This window comes from Stigmatopora nigra, chromosome 14 (genome assembly GCF_051989575.1).
Source record: "Stigmatopora nigra isolate UIUO_SnigA chromosome 14, RoL_Snig_1.1, whole genome shotgun sequence".
NCBI lineage: Eukaryota > Metazoa > Chordata > Actinopteri > Syngnathiformes > Syngnathidae > Stigmatopora > Stigmatopora nigra.
In genome coordinates, this window is record NC_135521.1 from 40001 (window position 1) to 56220 (window position 16220).

The window sequence follows — 16220 nt, forward strand, 5'->3', positions numbered from 1 at the left end:
ATGTTTGACGCAAATTCCCACTGCATGGGAATTGCGAGGGTCACTCACAGTGGATCCAGCTAACCCTGGAGATCCTGGTGGGCCAGGTGGGCCAGGTGGCCCTGGCTGGGAAATCATTTGAACCTGATGGGACAGAAAACAAAGACGCCCAATATGGCCAAGGTGTCATGATGTGGACTCCAAGTGCGCTCTACTGACCAAGTTGTCATCCAGTCGGCAGTCGCCTTTTTCTCCTTTGTGTCCGTCCATACCCTGGTTGACACAGCACCAGCTCAAAGTCAACATTTCCGTAATTCAATGAGGGATTATTTGTAGGCTAAGAACGTGTACTAACTCAACATACCGGTGGACCAGAAAGTCCCATCTCTCCCTTTTCCCCTCTTTCAGCCCGTGGTCCTATTTCACCCGCATCGCCTTTAGTTCCCTTAAAAAAAAAATTGCCGGTATACAAATTCATAATAGTAAGACGGCAACATCTCAATACATATTTCTAACATTCTTCCTACCCTCTCCCCGTCTACTCCAGCTGGACCAGGTAAACCAAGCTCCCCCTAGAAAAAAAAAGACACAAAAAACACACACACTAGAGACGGTCTTCGTTAAAGGAGCATTACGGAAGACTAGTGGTCAAAAATGGTCCTGCAATTCAGTTCCTTTCGATGTGCCCAGCATCCATTCTGCTTTCGGTTGCCAGATAAGATTACGCTGCGTTGTGGCACCATTGCTAACGAACGGCAAAGTGACGTTAGCAACTATCACGTTAATTTTACAACCTAATTCTCTTATATTTAAATAATCAAAGATGTAAAGGATGCCAGTCTTCAAACATTAAGCTTTTTAAAAGAAAAAACGGTGAGGGAGGCTGGTTACAACAAAAGAGAAGTTTTTAAAAAAAAAGTTGAGTTACAGCTCGACGTGACTCGTTTGCTTCGCCACGACGAAAGAAATAATGTGTCGTTTCCTCAATAACATACCACCGTGACAAATAATATTTCATTCGGCAAGGCATTGAGAGCATCCGCAGAGACGTCAACACGAGCTTTGTTTTCATTTTAATTGTCAGTTTCGCACACATCTGTCAAGAACACAAATATCAAATCGTTGCAAAGCGTATATAAAAATAGGGAAATCTCGGCTTAACCACTGACAACTGCGTTTGAAGGATTTCCAAACATGTTACTTTCATACCTATTGGAAAAACTTGGGCCATTTAATACAACAGTGAAGCGAAAATCCTCCTATGATGAACATTGCTCAATGACAAAATATGTACGGCTTCATTTTTTGATTGCTTACATCGTCTGATGGTAATATTAAGAGTACCTTTACTCCTTGAAGACCAGGGGGGCCAGGGGGTCCAGGTGGGCCCTGGTGACACAAGGCAAAAATATAAAGGTTTGCTTTTGCTTCTGATGAACTCTTTAGTTGGTTATGTTGATTGTAAAATAGCTATATACAGGTAGCTAGCTAGCAAAAACACCCATACAGTAACCTGTGAGACCATTTTTTAGGCAACATAAATCAAACAAACAAGCATTCCAATGGCCTAAAATGGCATAGCACTATAGTGTTTCCTCCTAACGACACACGAACAAATAATTCAATATAATGTGATGTGTTACAACACAAAAAAAAGAAAAATACTGAAAAAAATTACTCATTTAAAGATGTAATTGATAGCACAAGATAGGGAGACTATATTCTTACATACAAAGAAATATTGTTCACCTGCTGCATTGGGGAATGTACATATGAAAGCCACCATTTTAAGTAGAGCCATTTTTAATTTGATCAGAAACCAATGTCCGTTGAAGTCATAATCGGAAAAGGGAAAACATTGGGCTAAATAGGGAACCGTCTTTCGGATGACTAATGACAGAAAAAGCCGCTGGAGTATTAGCCGCGGACTTGGCCAAACTATAAACAAAAATACGATAGGTGGCCATCGAGAATTCCTGCCTAGTCCTATGCAAGATAAGTATTTTTTTCTTCTTCTTGGATTTCATTCATTGAAATTTGATTTGGCATATTATCTTTGCGCTATTTTGAAAATAATGACCATATGGGCCGCATTGTCTTGCCATATGGCAATTAGTTTTTGTCACCTGGCAGTTTCGTGCGTGCAAGTCTAATTTGTGCGCATGATTCCGTCACTTTTTGTTGTTGCGACAAATAAGGCAATATGCGAGAAAGTACGATCATTTTTTTCCTTCCTTTTGAATGTGCCCTGCCTGATTTGTGTGTTTTAAGAGACTTAAAAACACCAGAAACAAGGCGATATATTTTTCCAACGTGCGTATTAGTCACTGTTGACACCGGCACAGATCATGCAAAAAAATGTTGCAAATTACCAAAATACTGATCGTGTTGATGGCCTGTGGAACAGAAAAAATTGATGGAGAATTTGTTTTTTTCTTTTCAGAAAGGAATACATATATATACACGAATACATATATATACACATATACACACACACACACACACACACATATATATATATATATATATATATATATATATATATATATATATATATATATATATATATATATATATATATATATATATATATATATATATATATATATATATATATATATATATATATATATATATATATATATATATATATATATATATATATATATATATATATATATATATATATATATATATATATATATATATATATATATATATATATACATATATATATATACACACACACATACACACACATACACCTATCTCTATCTATCTATATATCTATATATATATATCTATCTATATCTATCTATCTATCTATCTATCTATCTATCTCTATCTATCTATCTATCTATCTATCTATCTATCTATCTATCTATCTATCTATCTATCTATCTATCTATCTATCTATCTATCTATCTATCTATCTATCTATCTATCTATCTATCTATCTATCTATCTATCTATCTATCTATCTATCTATCTATCTATCTATCTATCTATCTATCTATCTATCTATCTATCTATCTATCTATCTATCTATCTATCTATCTATCTATCTATCTATCTATCTATCTATCTATCTATCTATCTATCTATCTATCTATCTATCTATCTATCTATCTATCTATCTATCTATCTATCTATCTATCTATCTATCTATCTATCTATCTATCTATCTATCTATCTATCTATCTATCTATCTATCTATCTATCTATCTATCTATCTATCTATCTATCTATCTATCTATCTATCTATCTATCTATCTATCTATCTATCTATCTATCTATCTATCTATCTATCTATCTATCTATCTATCTATCTATCTATCTATCTATCTATCTATCTATCTATCTATCTATCTATCTATCTATCTATCTATCTATCTATCTATCTATCTATCTATCTATCTATCTATCTATCTATCTATCTATCTATCTATCTATCTATCTATCTATCTATCTATCTATCTATCTATCTATCTATCTATCTATCTATCTATCTATCTATCTATCTATCTATCTATCTATCTATCTATCTATCTATCTATCTATCTATCTATCTATCTATCTATCTATCTATCTATCTATCTATCTATCTATCTATCTATCTATCTATCTATCTATCTATCTATCTATCTATCTATCTATCTATCTATCTATCTATCTATCTATCTATCTATCTATCTATCTATCTATCTATCTATCTATCTATCTATCTATCTATCTATCTATCTATCTATCTATCTATCTATCTATCTATCTATCTATCTATCTATCTATCTATCTATCTATCTATCTATCTATCTATCTATCTATCTATCTATCTATCTATCTATCTATCTATCTATCTATCTATCTATCTATCTATCTATCTATCTATCTATCTATCTATCTATCTATCTATCTATCTATCTATCTATCTATCTATCTATCTATCTATCTATCTATCTATCTATCTATCTATCTATCTATCTATCTATCTATCTATCTATCTATCTATCTATCTATCTATCTATCTATCTATCTATCTATCTATCTATCTATCTATCTATCTATCTATCTATCTAGCTATCTATCTATCTATCTATCTATCTATCTATCTATCTATCTATCTATCTATCTATCTATCTATCTATCTATCTATCTATCTATCTATCTATCTATCTATCTATCTATCTATCTATCTATCTATCTATCTATCTATCTATCTATCTATCTATCTATCTATCTATCTATCTATCTATCTATCTATCTATCTATCTATCTATCTATCTATCTATCTATCTATCTATCTATCTATCTATCTATCTATCTATCTATCTATCTATCTATCTATCTATCTATCTATCTATCTATCTATCTATCTATCTATCTATCTATCTATCTATCTATCTATCTATCTATCTATCTATCTATCTATCTATCTATCTATCTATCTATCTATATATATATATATATATATATATATATATATATATATATATATATATATATATATATATATATATATATATATATATATATATATATATATATATATATATATATATATATATATATATATATATATATATATATATATATATATATATATATATATATATATATATATATATATATATATATAGATATCTTATCTCTTTTTCTGAAGCGCTTTAACCTCACTGACTACGGGCCAGAGGCGGGTGTCAACACCCTGATTTGGTGGCCATCCAATCAAAGGGCACAAAGAGGAAAACCGAGTACCTGGAAAAAAACAATGCTGGCCCGGGGAGGACATGGAAACTCCACACAATTGGACCGACCTGGATTTGAAGCCAGGTACCCCACTGTGAGGCTGACGCGCACGAGATAGGGAGAGTATATCACTCATCCGCTAGACTGCCCAGTGAGGACATATTATAAGATGATACAAACTAGTGATAGGCTAGCAAATGACGTGAAACGACAGTTCCAATTAAATGGGGACGTTGGGTCGAATTCGAAAGAAAAACAAAACCCTATCCAATGAAAAATCCTTTTCCACTCGTGTTAGTGTAATCCACATTCGTAAATTATAAAGGAGTTAATTTGTTTGCAAATATCCACTGAATAGGAATTTGACAATGCGACAACTCTCGTAAGATTTTGGGTTCTAAAGAGAATTGGTGAAGCTTTGCATGTTGAAGTCTTTCCTACTTTATTAACTTTTAATTTATCGTCCTATTGTCAGATTTTGCACTCTGTGACGAGGCACACATTTTTGGTGGGCGAGTCAACACGCTTTTCTTTGAGCATTCCTTAAATTTTCAACCTTTTGTTGGATTTATCCCAGATTTTTTGTAACATGATGCAGGATTCAAGTAGGAACGTCAAAACAATAAAATCAATCAGCTTGAATCTGAAATGTGTAAATATGCCTGAATATCAAAAAAGGGTTGAAATGGATTCCCGTATTCCGCAAACATGAGGTGACATCTTCACAAATGCTTGAGCAAATACATTCAAAACCATGGTGACTTTTTACAGACAACACAAACGATGAAAATAATAAGGAATAGCCTTCTTTAAATCAAGCCAATACTCACCTGGAATGCATCAAGAAGCTTCCCATGAAAGTCAATGATGTCCGAGGTACCCGACACCCCCTTTTCTCCAGGATAGCCCTGATTTTTTAAAACATCAAACACACAGTCATATCACAAAATACATGCACAGTTACAAAAAAATTGCATCAACACTGTAACACATTAAGCCCCCAGTTGGTGTAAAAAGAGCCGAGGGCCAAAGTGACGCACTTTATATATTAATATATTGGACCAATGGCCACAAGAAGACAAAGGATTTGGACTAAAACTCCCATTAAACAGTTTTTGGTATTCATATAGAGCAGAGAGGAAACATTTGAACTGTGAATACAGTACAGTAATCCCTCGATTATCATGACCTCACTTACCAGGAACTCAGTACTTCAGTATTAATCATTTAAAAATATGATATAATAAAGGGGAGGTTCATACAAATGTGAAAATCCACCCTGAAACCCGTAAGCAGAAGCCACTCTTGCTACAAGGACTCAGCACTGAAGTTTGATTTTTTTTTTTTTTTTTTTTTAAATAGGGGTGACCCTTCAATATATAATATATAATATATTATATATATATATATATATATATATATATATATATATATATATATATATATATATATATATATATATATATATATATATATATATATATATATATATATATATATATATATATATATATATATATATATATATATATATATATATATATATATTTATGCACTTACCATGGGACCTTGGTCTCCTATGGCTCCTTTATCTCCCTGCATGGTATTAATGCATTATTATTTAAATACATACAAACTAGATACAGATGTTCCCGTACTTACAAACGAGTTACGCTCTGAGCACTTGTTCATAAGTTGAATTTGTTCGTAAGTTGATTCAGTGCTATATTTTGTATTAAAATTTATGTTGAAGGTCTATATATAAGTATATTGCAGCTTTATATAAGTGCATTAGTATGTTTAAGGCTTGTATAAGTAACCAGCATTGGTTTGAACTGATTTTTTTTTTTGATAAAATGGAGAGAATACATACAATACTGTATACATACATTAGAGAGACGGGGAGAGAAATATTTACGAGAAACTGGCCGGAAGAAGCTATCTAATGACGATTGCACAGTTTTCTTCTTCTTTTTTTCATCATAAATGATGCGGTAGCACTGTGTGGCATCATTCAATTGATTTGCAACCTTTGTGCAACGTTCAATATTTGGGTCCTGCTGCTCAATCTTTCGGTACCTAGTGAGGGTCGAAGGATTCAAGTTGTATTCCCGTGCAACGCTCACCACTTTCTCACATGGATCAAGCTTTTTCATTATTGCCACTTTGGTTTTAAATGAAATGGCCTGCCGCTTCCTTGCACCTCCCTGACTAGAAGCCTTTCGGTGTTCACCAACCATAGTGAATAATGGGTGCAGAGATATTTACTGATAAAAATGAAAAAGGTTCTTTGCGTACTAGAGATTCGTCACGCACTTCCGCATTGCAACGAACTGGGCAGAGGAAGGTAGATGCTGGGTGAGCCGAGCTCTCACAACGCCAGGCGTCGGTATTAGCGGCAGAAAGAAGCACTACTCGGAAAAAGGCGTGCATTACAAAGTCTAACTTACCAACATTTTTCGACATAAATGCAATTTGCAGACATGTTCCCATGTACCGTTGTTCCTAACTTGAATGTTTGTAAGTAGGGGAGCATCTGTATTCAGAAGTATAAAATAAATATTTATCAATTTCATTTTGGTTTACCTTCAAACCTGGTAGTCCATCCAGGCCCTTCTCCCCCTTTTCCCCAGTTCCCGGCTCTCCCTATTTCACACACAAAAGAATTAAATGAGTGCTCTGGCATATGATCTATGAACTACTATATATATATACATATATATATACATATATATATATATATGTATATATATGTATATATATATATGTATATATATATATATATATATATATATATATATATATATGTATATATATATATGTATATATATATATGTATATATATATATGTATATATATATATATGTATATATATATATATATATATATATATATATATATATATATATATATATATATATATATATATATATATATATATATATATATATATATATATATATATATATATATATATATATATATATATATATATATATATATATATATATATATATATATATATATATATATATATATATATATATATATATATATATATATATATATATATATATATATATATATATATATATATATATATATATATATATATATATATATATATATATATATATATATATATATATATATATATATATATATATATATATATATATATATATATATATATATATATATATATATATATATATATATATATATATATATATATATATATATATATATATATATATATATATATATATATATATATATATATATATATATATATATATCCATCAAATGAAAAATGAATTTGGAGAAAATTACAGAATTTTTCCATACCATTGTTCCCGGGGGACCCTGTGGGCCAGTATATCCAGGTTCCCCATCTTCTCCCTGAATGCGAGCAACAATAAAAGGTTTTAAAAAAAAATGAAAAAGCCATTTTCAAACCGCCAATAAATCAACGTCCACCTCACCGCTTTTCCGGGCAGTCCAGGAGCTCCCTGATGCACAGCATACAAGAAGAAAAATCATTTCACAGCATATTCGCCCCAACAAAATTAAAAAATTGTTTAAAAAAAGCATTTATCAACAACAAAAACAAGATAGCTCAAGATTCAAACTCAAAAATAGAATGAAAATTGATTCACCTCTTTGCCATCGCGACCAGGAAAACCCTGAATTACAAAAAAAAAAATGAAGGACTTCATTTGTATTCAATTTCACTCATGTTGCTCTTTGTATTGCCACTACGGAGCGCGATTTAACAAGGCAAAGGGCAATAGTTTAAACGCAAGATAAGTCACTCATAAAAAGATTCTCACTCAGCCAATGACTTCTTGACATGAATGTAATCGCCTCTGGAATTTTAATGAATTGAAATAAATTCCTGCATATCTTAAAAATCCAAAATCCCTAACACTTCACTTGCAGGAATAATTTATCAGCACATCACGAAAAAAAGTTTGTCTTTTTTTTCTCTCTCTCCCGGTGCTCCGGTTTACTCCCGCACCCCAAAAGCATGCATGCTAGGCTACTTTACAACTCTAAATTGTCCCAGAGAGGAATAGATGGTTGTCTCATTGCGCCCTGCAATGGGCGGTCCTCCAACTCAGGGTGTCCCATTGACGGCTGGGATAGGCTCCAGATGTCCCTTATTAATAAATAAATGACATACTCAAAGAAATAGAGGATACCAAACTGGAAGTGAAACTGCCTGGAGTTGCTATCTGTCAAAATAAATGGAGTAAAATCTTAGTTTCAACTGCTGTTTAATGGCAAACGACTGGAAAAATTAGATGACGTTGTGTCCGAACTATAAGCCGCACTTTTTCCCTCATTTGGCTATGCTTGTCACTAACATTCCATTTTCTTTCTTTTCACCCTGACAACCAATAACCCATTGTGTGTGCGTGTGTGTGTGATAAAGGCTGTAGTTATCTAAAAAAAACTTGTTACATTTAAAAATGCCTATTTAATGGTATGTTAGTTGCTAACATAATGATGTGCAGGTTTGGCATGGATGTCACATGACATCAGGCAATTCTTACTTGTTCTCCAGCTGGGCCGCGAGGACCATCCTTGCCAGTGTTGCCAGGGGGGCCTCTGGGACCCGGGGGGCCGGGAGGACCGGGGGGGCCAGCGGGTCCGACCTGGCCTTGGTCACCCTGAGAACATCCACAAAGAGGAAAAGAAAAAAAATCAGAGATAAGTTCCCCATTTTTCAAAATACAAGCTGCACCAGAGTAAGCAGCACGAGCTGAAGAATGCAAGATGAAAGGGAAAATATATATCTATCAATCGTACTGGGGCATAAGTTGCATTTTTTTAATTAAAAGAAAAAAAACATGAATAAGCATTAAACATTAAAGTATAAGTACAATAGAGAACACCCGACAAAATAGTAATGTCATCTTTTTGTTTAACCATCGCTTAAAAATGATTATATATATATATATATATATATATATATATATATATATATATATATATATATATATATATATATATATATATATATATATATATATATATATATATATATATATATATATATATATATATTTTGCTCATTAAATAATTAAATCGCCCACGTCCTCTATGCTCTATGCGGACTATAATTCACACACCCCTCCCCGTGTTTGACTGGGCTTGTGACTATCAATGTTTTGTTATGTGGTGTTTTTAGCCCAACCCATTAAAAACAGCTAATATGGTACATAAATAGGTGCCTGTTTGTCTGTTGTTCCCTAGTTTACTATCATTTTAACATGTTTGTTGTCCTTTGTTTCTGATCAATTAAAAAAATGAAAAATGTCATTGAGTTAAAAGGCCATGTTCATTTAATGCCCTGAGCAGGATAAGTGAAAATTAAAATAAAAAACAACAATATCACCGTGACCGGACGTTTGGGCGCCGGTCTTTTGGTCGCCGCTCTTTTGGTCCCCGTTGGTTGCCGTTAGGGTCAGGGTTATGGTTAGGGTTTAATATCCAAGTACATTTGACAACCCTAACCCTAACGGCGACCAAAGGGGACCAAAAGAGCGGCAACCAAACGTCCGAGCACACAATATCACACACGAGTCAGAAAAAGTTGGATGGTGGAATTAAATGGTTAAAAGGAAACACATCACTTAGGTGTGTGTACGTATACCTTCAGAAAACGTCTCTGAAAGGTGCTGGATTGGTCTCCAGAGAGAAAGCTATGATCGTATCTTGGATAGACCATCTGTGGGGTGGGCGGGGGGTGGTGTGGCGGAGGAATCGAGGCAGAAAATGAAGAGAAAGGAAGACAAGAGGAAAGGTTATAAAGGTCAAGATGAAGAAATTGGGCGAGAAAATCGGAGGAGAACAGCTGCGGGAAGAAGACAGGAGCAATGGCTGCCGGGAGGCCAACCCAGAGCGCAAAAAAAATGGAGATTGAGATTGCAGTGGCTGCCGAGAGTTCCCTGCTAAGGACAAACCTTGACGGTGAGAATCTGATTACTGTGCAGTCCTGCATATGTGCTGTAGTTAGGTGGACCCTGAGAAGAGGAAGTGACAGGTGAGCACCTTCCATGGGGTTAGCTTAGTGACGTATGCTAGCTATGGGAAAGCAGAATACAATAGGGGATTCAAACAAAGCCTTGGTGAGTTTACTATGTTTGGTCTGGCCACTAAAATAGGCCTTTTACCATAAAGTGAACCTTTTTTTTAATGGATGGATGGTGTACAGTGTCCCTTTTTATTCATTCAAGTGTAGTGTTTGTCTGGAGTTGTTGAGATTGTTTGAATGCCGTTGCCATCCTGCGATTGTCATAGGTCCCCAGGACCGCGCCCCCACCTGACAAAGACCCTCCAAATGATGGATCGACAGGAAGTTAAAGGTTGACAAAGATTCATGGTCATTTCCCCGTTTGCTTGTTTTCTCGTTGGCTCGGAGGAGGAAGGAACTACTTACTCTGTCATTGAAAAAGAAATGTAGACTATCTTACCCTTGGCCCAATGTCTCCTTGGTCACCCTGAGTACAAATGGAAAAGAAAAAATCTGGCATTATTAGTCATTCATTTTCTGAACCGATTTATCCTCACTAGGGTTGCCTCTCAGCTGACCTGGCAGGGCACGAGGAGACAAACAACCCTCCGCGCTCACACTCGTACCTACGGGCAATTGAGAGTGTTCAAACAGCTAGCCTAGCAGGCATGTTTTGGGAATTTGGGAGGAAAGCGGAGTACCCAGAGAAAACCAGCACAGGCGAGGGAGAACATACAAACTCCACACAGGTGGAGCGACCTGGATTTGAACCCAGAAGCTTAGAACTGTGATGCAGTGTAACCACTCATCCGCCGAGCCGCCCCGCATGCTTGTTGTTGTTTTTTTGTTTTTGTTTTTTTGTTAGGATTCCAAATGTCATCTAGCGTGGCAGTTTTAGAAGAAACAAAAGGGTTGCGTGTAGAAAGTTCCCCAACTATCTCTGCCTGTGGTAATTCAAACCACTCGACAGCTGATTATTGCTTCTTGGCCGACAGAATGCTCTCATCGTGTCTCATGATCAAATATAGGGTGCCAACTTTCAAGAGTGGGGGGAGGGGGTTGCTGGGTTAAGCGCTTGGTGCCGAAATGTAGTACCTTTTCTCCCTTGGGCCCAACAAGTCCCTGTGGAAAGGGAGTGGAGACAAATGGTCAAAGATAAGTCAACATATAGTATCCCAAAAATGGCACCCGGCAGCATGACATCAAATTCAAGATGAGGCAGTCATGCATTTTTGGACAAGGCTTGGAAGAGGTTGCCCCATCAAAAAGACACTTAAACATACCGGTCAACCTCGGCCAACTGCTCCCTTATTCAATGATTTCAAATTCCCTTATCAAGCGATAATTTTTTTTTTTTTAAATTAAAACGACACATAAAACATGACATTTATACTCACATAAAAGTCTAACATTTTTTCCAAAGTGGACGGGGTGCCCAATCAGTATGCACAAAATTCAAGATTCTGTAGATGTCGCTGTACGACGCCGACAGCTTGACATCGCTTGCTGACGCACTAGATATTTATATAGTGAAAAGGCGGACGGGTGAAAGGGGATCTAGTGACTCAGAGCATCCGGATTACAGCCGAAACGGGTCAAACCAGATCAGCTTTATGCGGCGTGTCGTACACAATTAGAAATGATGGAAAAATGTACAAATGACCTGGAGGTTGACAGGTTTGCTTTTACGCCGTCTTTGCGTGTGGCCAGTGTACCTGGCTTCCCTTGAGACCCGGCAGTCCCTGGAAGGAGGAGTTCAAAGACAGACGGTTAGAGTTGCACAGGTCAAACATCCGTTCCGTCCGTACTAGTGATTGGTGCTCTACTTACTGGTTTGCCATCCAAGCCCAGTGGACCCTGTTTGGAGAGGCATCAAGAGAATCAATCAAGAAAGAAAAAAAATAAAAGATATTTTAGGAGAAAAAAAACAAAAAAAACACTTATTCCTCGTTCCTAGATGACGCAAAATGGTCCGGTATTTGCCATATCAATTTGAGGTGGGAGGCTCGGCGGCCAATGAACCAGCGCTCCCAGTTCAAATGAATTGGGCATCTACTAGTGATAAGCCTATTGAAATTCATAGCAGAATGATGAAATGTTGGATCAGCCACACCTGCTAAATCATCCAACATAGTTAATGAAATACATACAAGAGATGTTAAAGCAATAAAGCATCAAAATTGATTGGAGGAAGAAGAAGAAGAAGAACAACAAGATGGAGGTTTCACTTTGACCTGCCCCGTTCATTTGAATCAGTGGGCGACAGCGTTACAAAAATATGGCAAACATTCATTTCATATCCGTTTTTACATGCCTCGTGACTAGTCTATGACTGAATTTTTTCACCTTCTCCAAGTGTGTAAACTCAATCTTTTATTTGGGAAAAAAACATTTTTCAAAAAAAGTGTTTTTTGTTGTTGTTGTTTTTTTGTTTTTTTTTTTTTGAATTGCACGACAATGATCTTTTGGTTTTAAACAAGCAGGTGGGACCGGTGAGTTCAAGTTCAAAAGTGTGGTAAAAGCACAAGTATAGTCCATCGAGAGGTTTCGGATATTGTCACAATGTACCATTCCGGGGGTAGCCAAGAGCTTTGTCACATTCAAATTTAAAGTCTACAGCTTCTCCCCATTACTATAACTACCCACCTAGAGGGGGGGGAAAATAGAAGCTTATATCGGAAAATGTCCCTGTTGTAACAATTAGCTGCACAATGTCTACGAAGCATTTTCCGCTAAAAGGGGGGAATTTGGCTGGGTAGTAGTCGCACTGTCGTGTTCTGCCCAGCGGCGAAATGGGATTCAAACGGTCGAGTCAAGCACCTCCGCGGCTGAGCGACGGGGGCCGACGGCCCGCGCTGTGTCCCAGAGCGCCATTGGCGTGAAAATACACACTGGCCGCGCGTATCAATTACCATCATTTGGTGTGGGTGTGTGTTTTCCGTCCTGCAGAGATGTGTCAATATGTTAGATGTTGATTATTTGACAGCAGGAAGGCTCTGGCCCCCAACCCTTGATTTATGAGACGGACGGGGGAAGGCGCCGCCGCTAGATTTTCACCAACCGCGTGCGTCATCAACAGTTTATTTGATGAAAACGAATGCAATACATTAGCCTAACGAGAGAACCACACCTTGCAAAGCGAGGGGCACGTTACAATTACATAGATTACGGCATCCAAAAAAGAAAACAAGTTTAGTATAAGAATGGGGAAACATCATTAGCATGAGCCACCACAATGTATATTCATGAGAAAGGGAGTGTTATGGAAGCTGCACAACCTGGAAAAAGTGGGATGCTTACAACCGTAATTAGGCCTATCATTGAAAACACCATGTTGCATGTTGCAAACTCTTATTCAAGTACAACAAGAGATATTGTTGCCTAGCAAGCCCATCCATCCATTTAATGCTAGACCGCTTATGCTTGTCAGGGTTGCGGGGTGCTGGAGCCTATCCCAAGCAACATGGAGCCAAAGGCAGACTAACTACTCCTAAAATGATCGCCAAGCAGTCGACCATACACACATTAAAATACCACAGCCACCGAGTGGGAATCGAACCCACGGCAAAGTCAGGCTAAAATCCCACTGCCGCGATAAAGAAAATCTTTTGAAACACTTTTTACAGAACTCTATTCATTTTGAAAGACAACTGCTTTTCCTTTTTCTTTGCACTCATCCGTGGAGAAAAAAAGCCTGTTTTAAAAACAAAATGACTTCATTTTGTTGTCCACTAAGCCTTTGTTTTTTGCAAACCAAAGAGCAGCCATTGAAATACAGACGTCCACGAGAAGAAGAAAAAACAAAAAAACAAACAAAACTTTGAAAAGCCCCGTTGATTAAAAGGACGACAAAGATGAATTTAGCCAGAGTTTAAAAACAAATGTATGGCACTCTGTGCCCTGAGCCCACCTGTGTGTAATTAAGAGGAGGGCCGCCCCCTGCCAGCCAGGCTGGGAATCGGACATGGAGGGGGGGCCCCGCTGAGAACCCCTCAGGCCGTGCACTTCCCAAAATTCACAATGAGACAACATACTCGACACAAAGCATGCAACGAGTGTGCGCGCGCTCAACTCTAGTAGACAGATGTAAACACTGAAAGTTCCAATTTAACTCTAGTACAGATGCAAAGACTGAACATTCCAATTCAACTCTAATAGACGGATGCAAAGATAGAACATTCCAATTCAACACAGAATTTTGCCCCATAGAGAACAGCTGGTCACATTATTCGTGTATGAAAATGTTTCTATATTCAAATGACGCGGGGCAGGATACCTGTTGCACCATTGGAGCTCAGGCAAGAAATGGAAGGAGAGTGGAGAGAAAAAGGAAAAGGGCGAAAAGCTGAGAAGGAGCAAGAGGCTATAGAACTAATGCAATTTACCGGGTATCCATCCCGTCCCGTCTTGCCCTGGTGAGGTTAGAGATTAGAGGATGAAGCATTGAGATCGGTTAGTCAATTGGGCTGAATATGGCCTTCAATTCAAATGGAAATGCTCACCATAGATTGATTCCCTTGCATACAATACAGTTAGTCACAGTTCACACCGCTCAAAATGTTATACATGTTGGTGAAAACGTTGCACGTTTTGTGGTTACTGCAATTCAGTTCAAAGAGGGTTTTTTTTTCTTTTTTCCCGGAGCCAATTTTTGTTTCGCTACATAAATCCTAATTGCGGAAGACCTGGAAAAAAAAGGTTCGCTTCGAAATGCAATGGAGCTTTGACGGAGTTCATGCAAAAAAAACAAAAAAAAAAAGTCTATATTCATTTGAGAGGGACAATACACACATGAACCTTAGTTTAGATGCATCCGATAGGTGTAAATATGCCAGATCTTTGCCAAAGATCAAAAGATCTTTGACATCTGTAGTTGAGAGGCAGGTAACAAAAACCCACAACGCAACACGGCACAAAACATTACGAAGAAATGAAGAGTTTGCGGCTTACAGGACCGGTCTAACGCCATAAAATATTATGATACTATTTATCCACTGAATCACTGGGGATACTTTTGGTCTTTTGCCACACGTGCTCATACAGAGCAAACACCAAAACTCCCCCAAGGAACTTTCTCTGCTTTTCAATCTCCTTCATGTCCTACACGCCTTGTACATTTTCAGCCTTAAATCGGAAGACGGAGGTTTTGTCCAGTTTGAAAAAGAACGTCGCCAACGTGTCCAAAGAGATTTACGAGTCCTCCGAGAAAAATATAATCCTAACATACACAGGCTCATATTGGTGGTCCATTTACTGGCAGTTGTGCGGGTGCAAGATGTGGACCTACAATGTGTGCTGAAGACTTTTAAGGCAGCGTGCTGGATTTTACACCGAAAAATTCACCCACTGAATGCTCACACGTGTGAACTGGAATGCTACATTGTAGAGCAGCGTTGAAATATACTTACAGGAGGTCCTGCAAGAGAAAGAGAAAGAGAGAGAGAGAGAGAGAGAGAGAAAGAGAGAGAGAGAG

General features: G+C 36.6%; 1 protein-coding gene across 1 annotated transcript in view; it reads right to left on the reverse strand.

Moving 5' to 3' along the window:
* col23a1b (collagen type XXIII alpha 1 chain b) overlaps nucleotides 1–16220 on the reverse strand; it is a 39811-nt gene that overhangs the window by 5187 nt on the left and 18404 nt on the right. Inside the window, exons 4-22 of the mRNA XM_077733356.1 lie at nucleotides 16156–16163; nucleotides 15133–15159; nucleotides 12578–12604; nucleotides 12463–12489; nucleotides 11843–11869; nucleotides 11208–11234; nucleotides 10388–10462; nucleotides 9285–9401; nucleotides 8385–8411; nucleotides 8211–8237; nucleotides 8074–8127; nucleotides 7312–7371; nucleotides 6286–6321; nucleotides 5556–5633; nucleotides 1324–1368; nucleotides 507–551; nucleotides 344–424; nucleotides 199–252; nucleotides 49–123 (exon numbers count right to left, since the gene is read on the reverse strand). Coding sequence (XP_077589482.1) covers nucleotides 49–123; nucleotides 199–252; nucleotides 344–424; nucleotides 507–551; nucleotides 1324–1368; nucleotides 5556–5633; nucleotides 6286–6321; nucleotides 7312–7371; nucleotides 8074–8127; nucleotides 8211–8237; nucleotides 8385–8411; nucleotides 9285–9401; nucleotides 10388–10462; nucleotides 11208–11234; nucleotides 11843–11869; nucleotides 12463–12489; nucleotides 12578–12604; nucleotides 15133–15159; nucleotides 16156–16163 — 917 coding nt within the window. The remainder of the gene's footprint in view (nucleotides 1–48; nucleotides 124–198; nucleotides 253–343; nucleotides 425–506; nucleotides 552–1323; nucleotides 1369–5555; nucleotides 5634–6285; nucleotides 6322–7311; nucleotides 7372–8073; nucleotides 8128–8210; nucleotides 8238–8384; nucleotides 8412–9284; nucleotides 9402–10387; nucleotides 10463–11207; nucleotides 11235–11842; nucleotides 11870–12462; nucleotides 12490–12577; nucleotides 12605–15132; nucleotides 15160–16155; nucleotides 16164–16220) is intronic.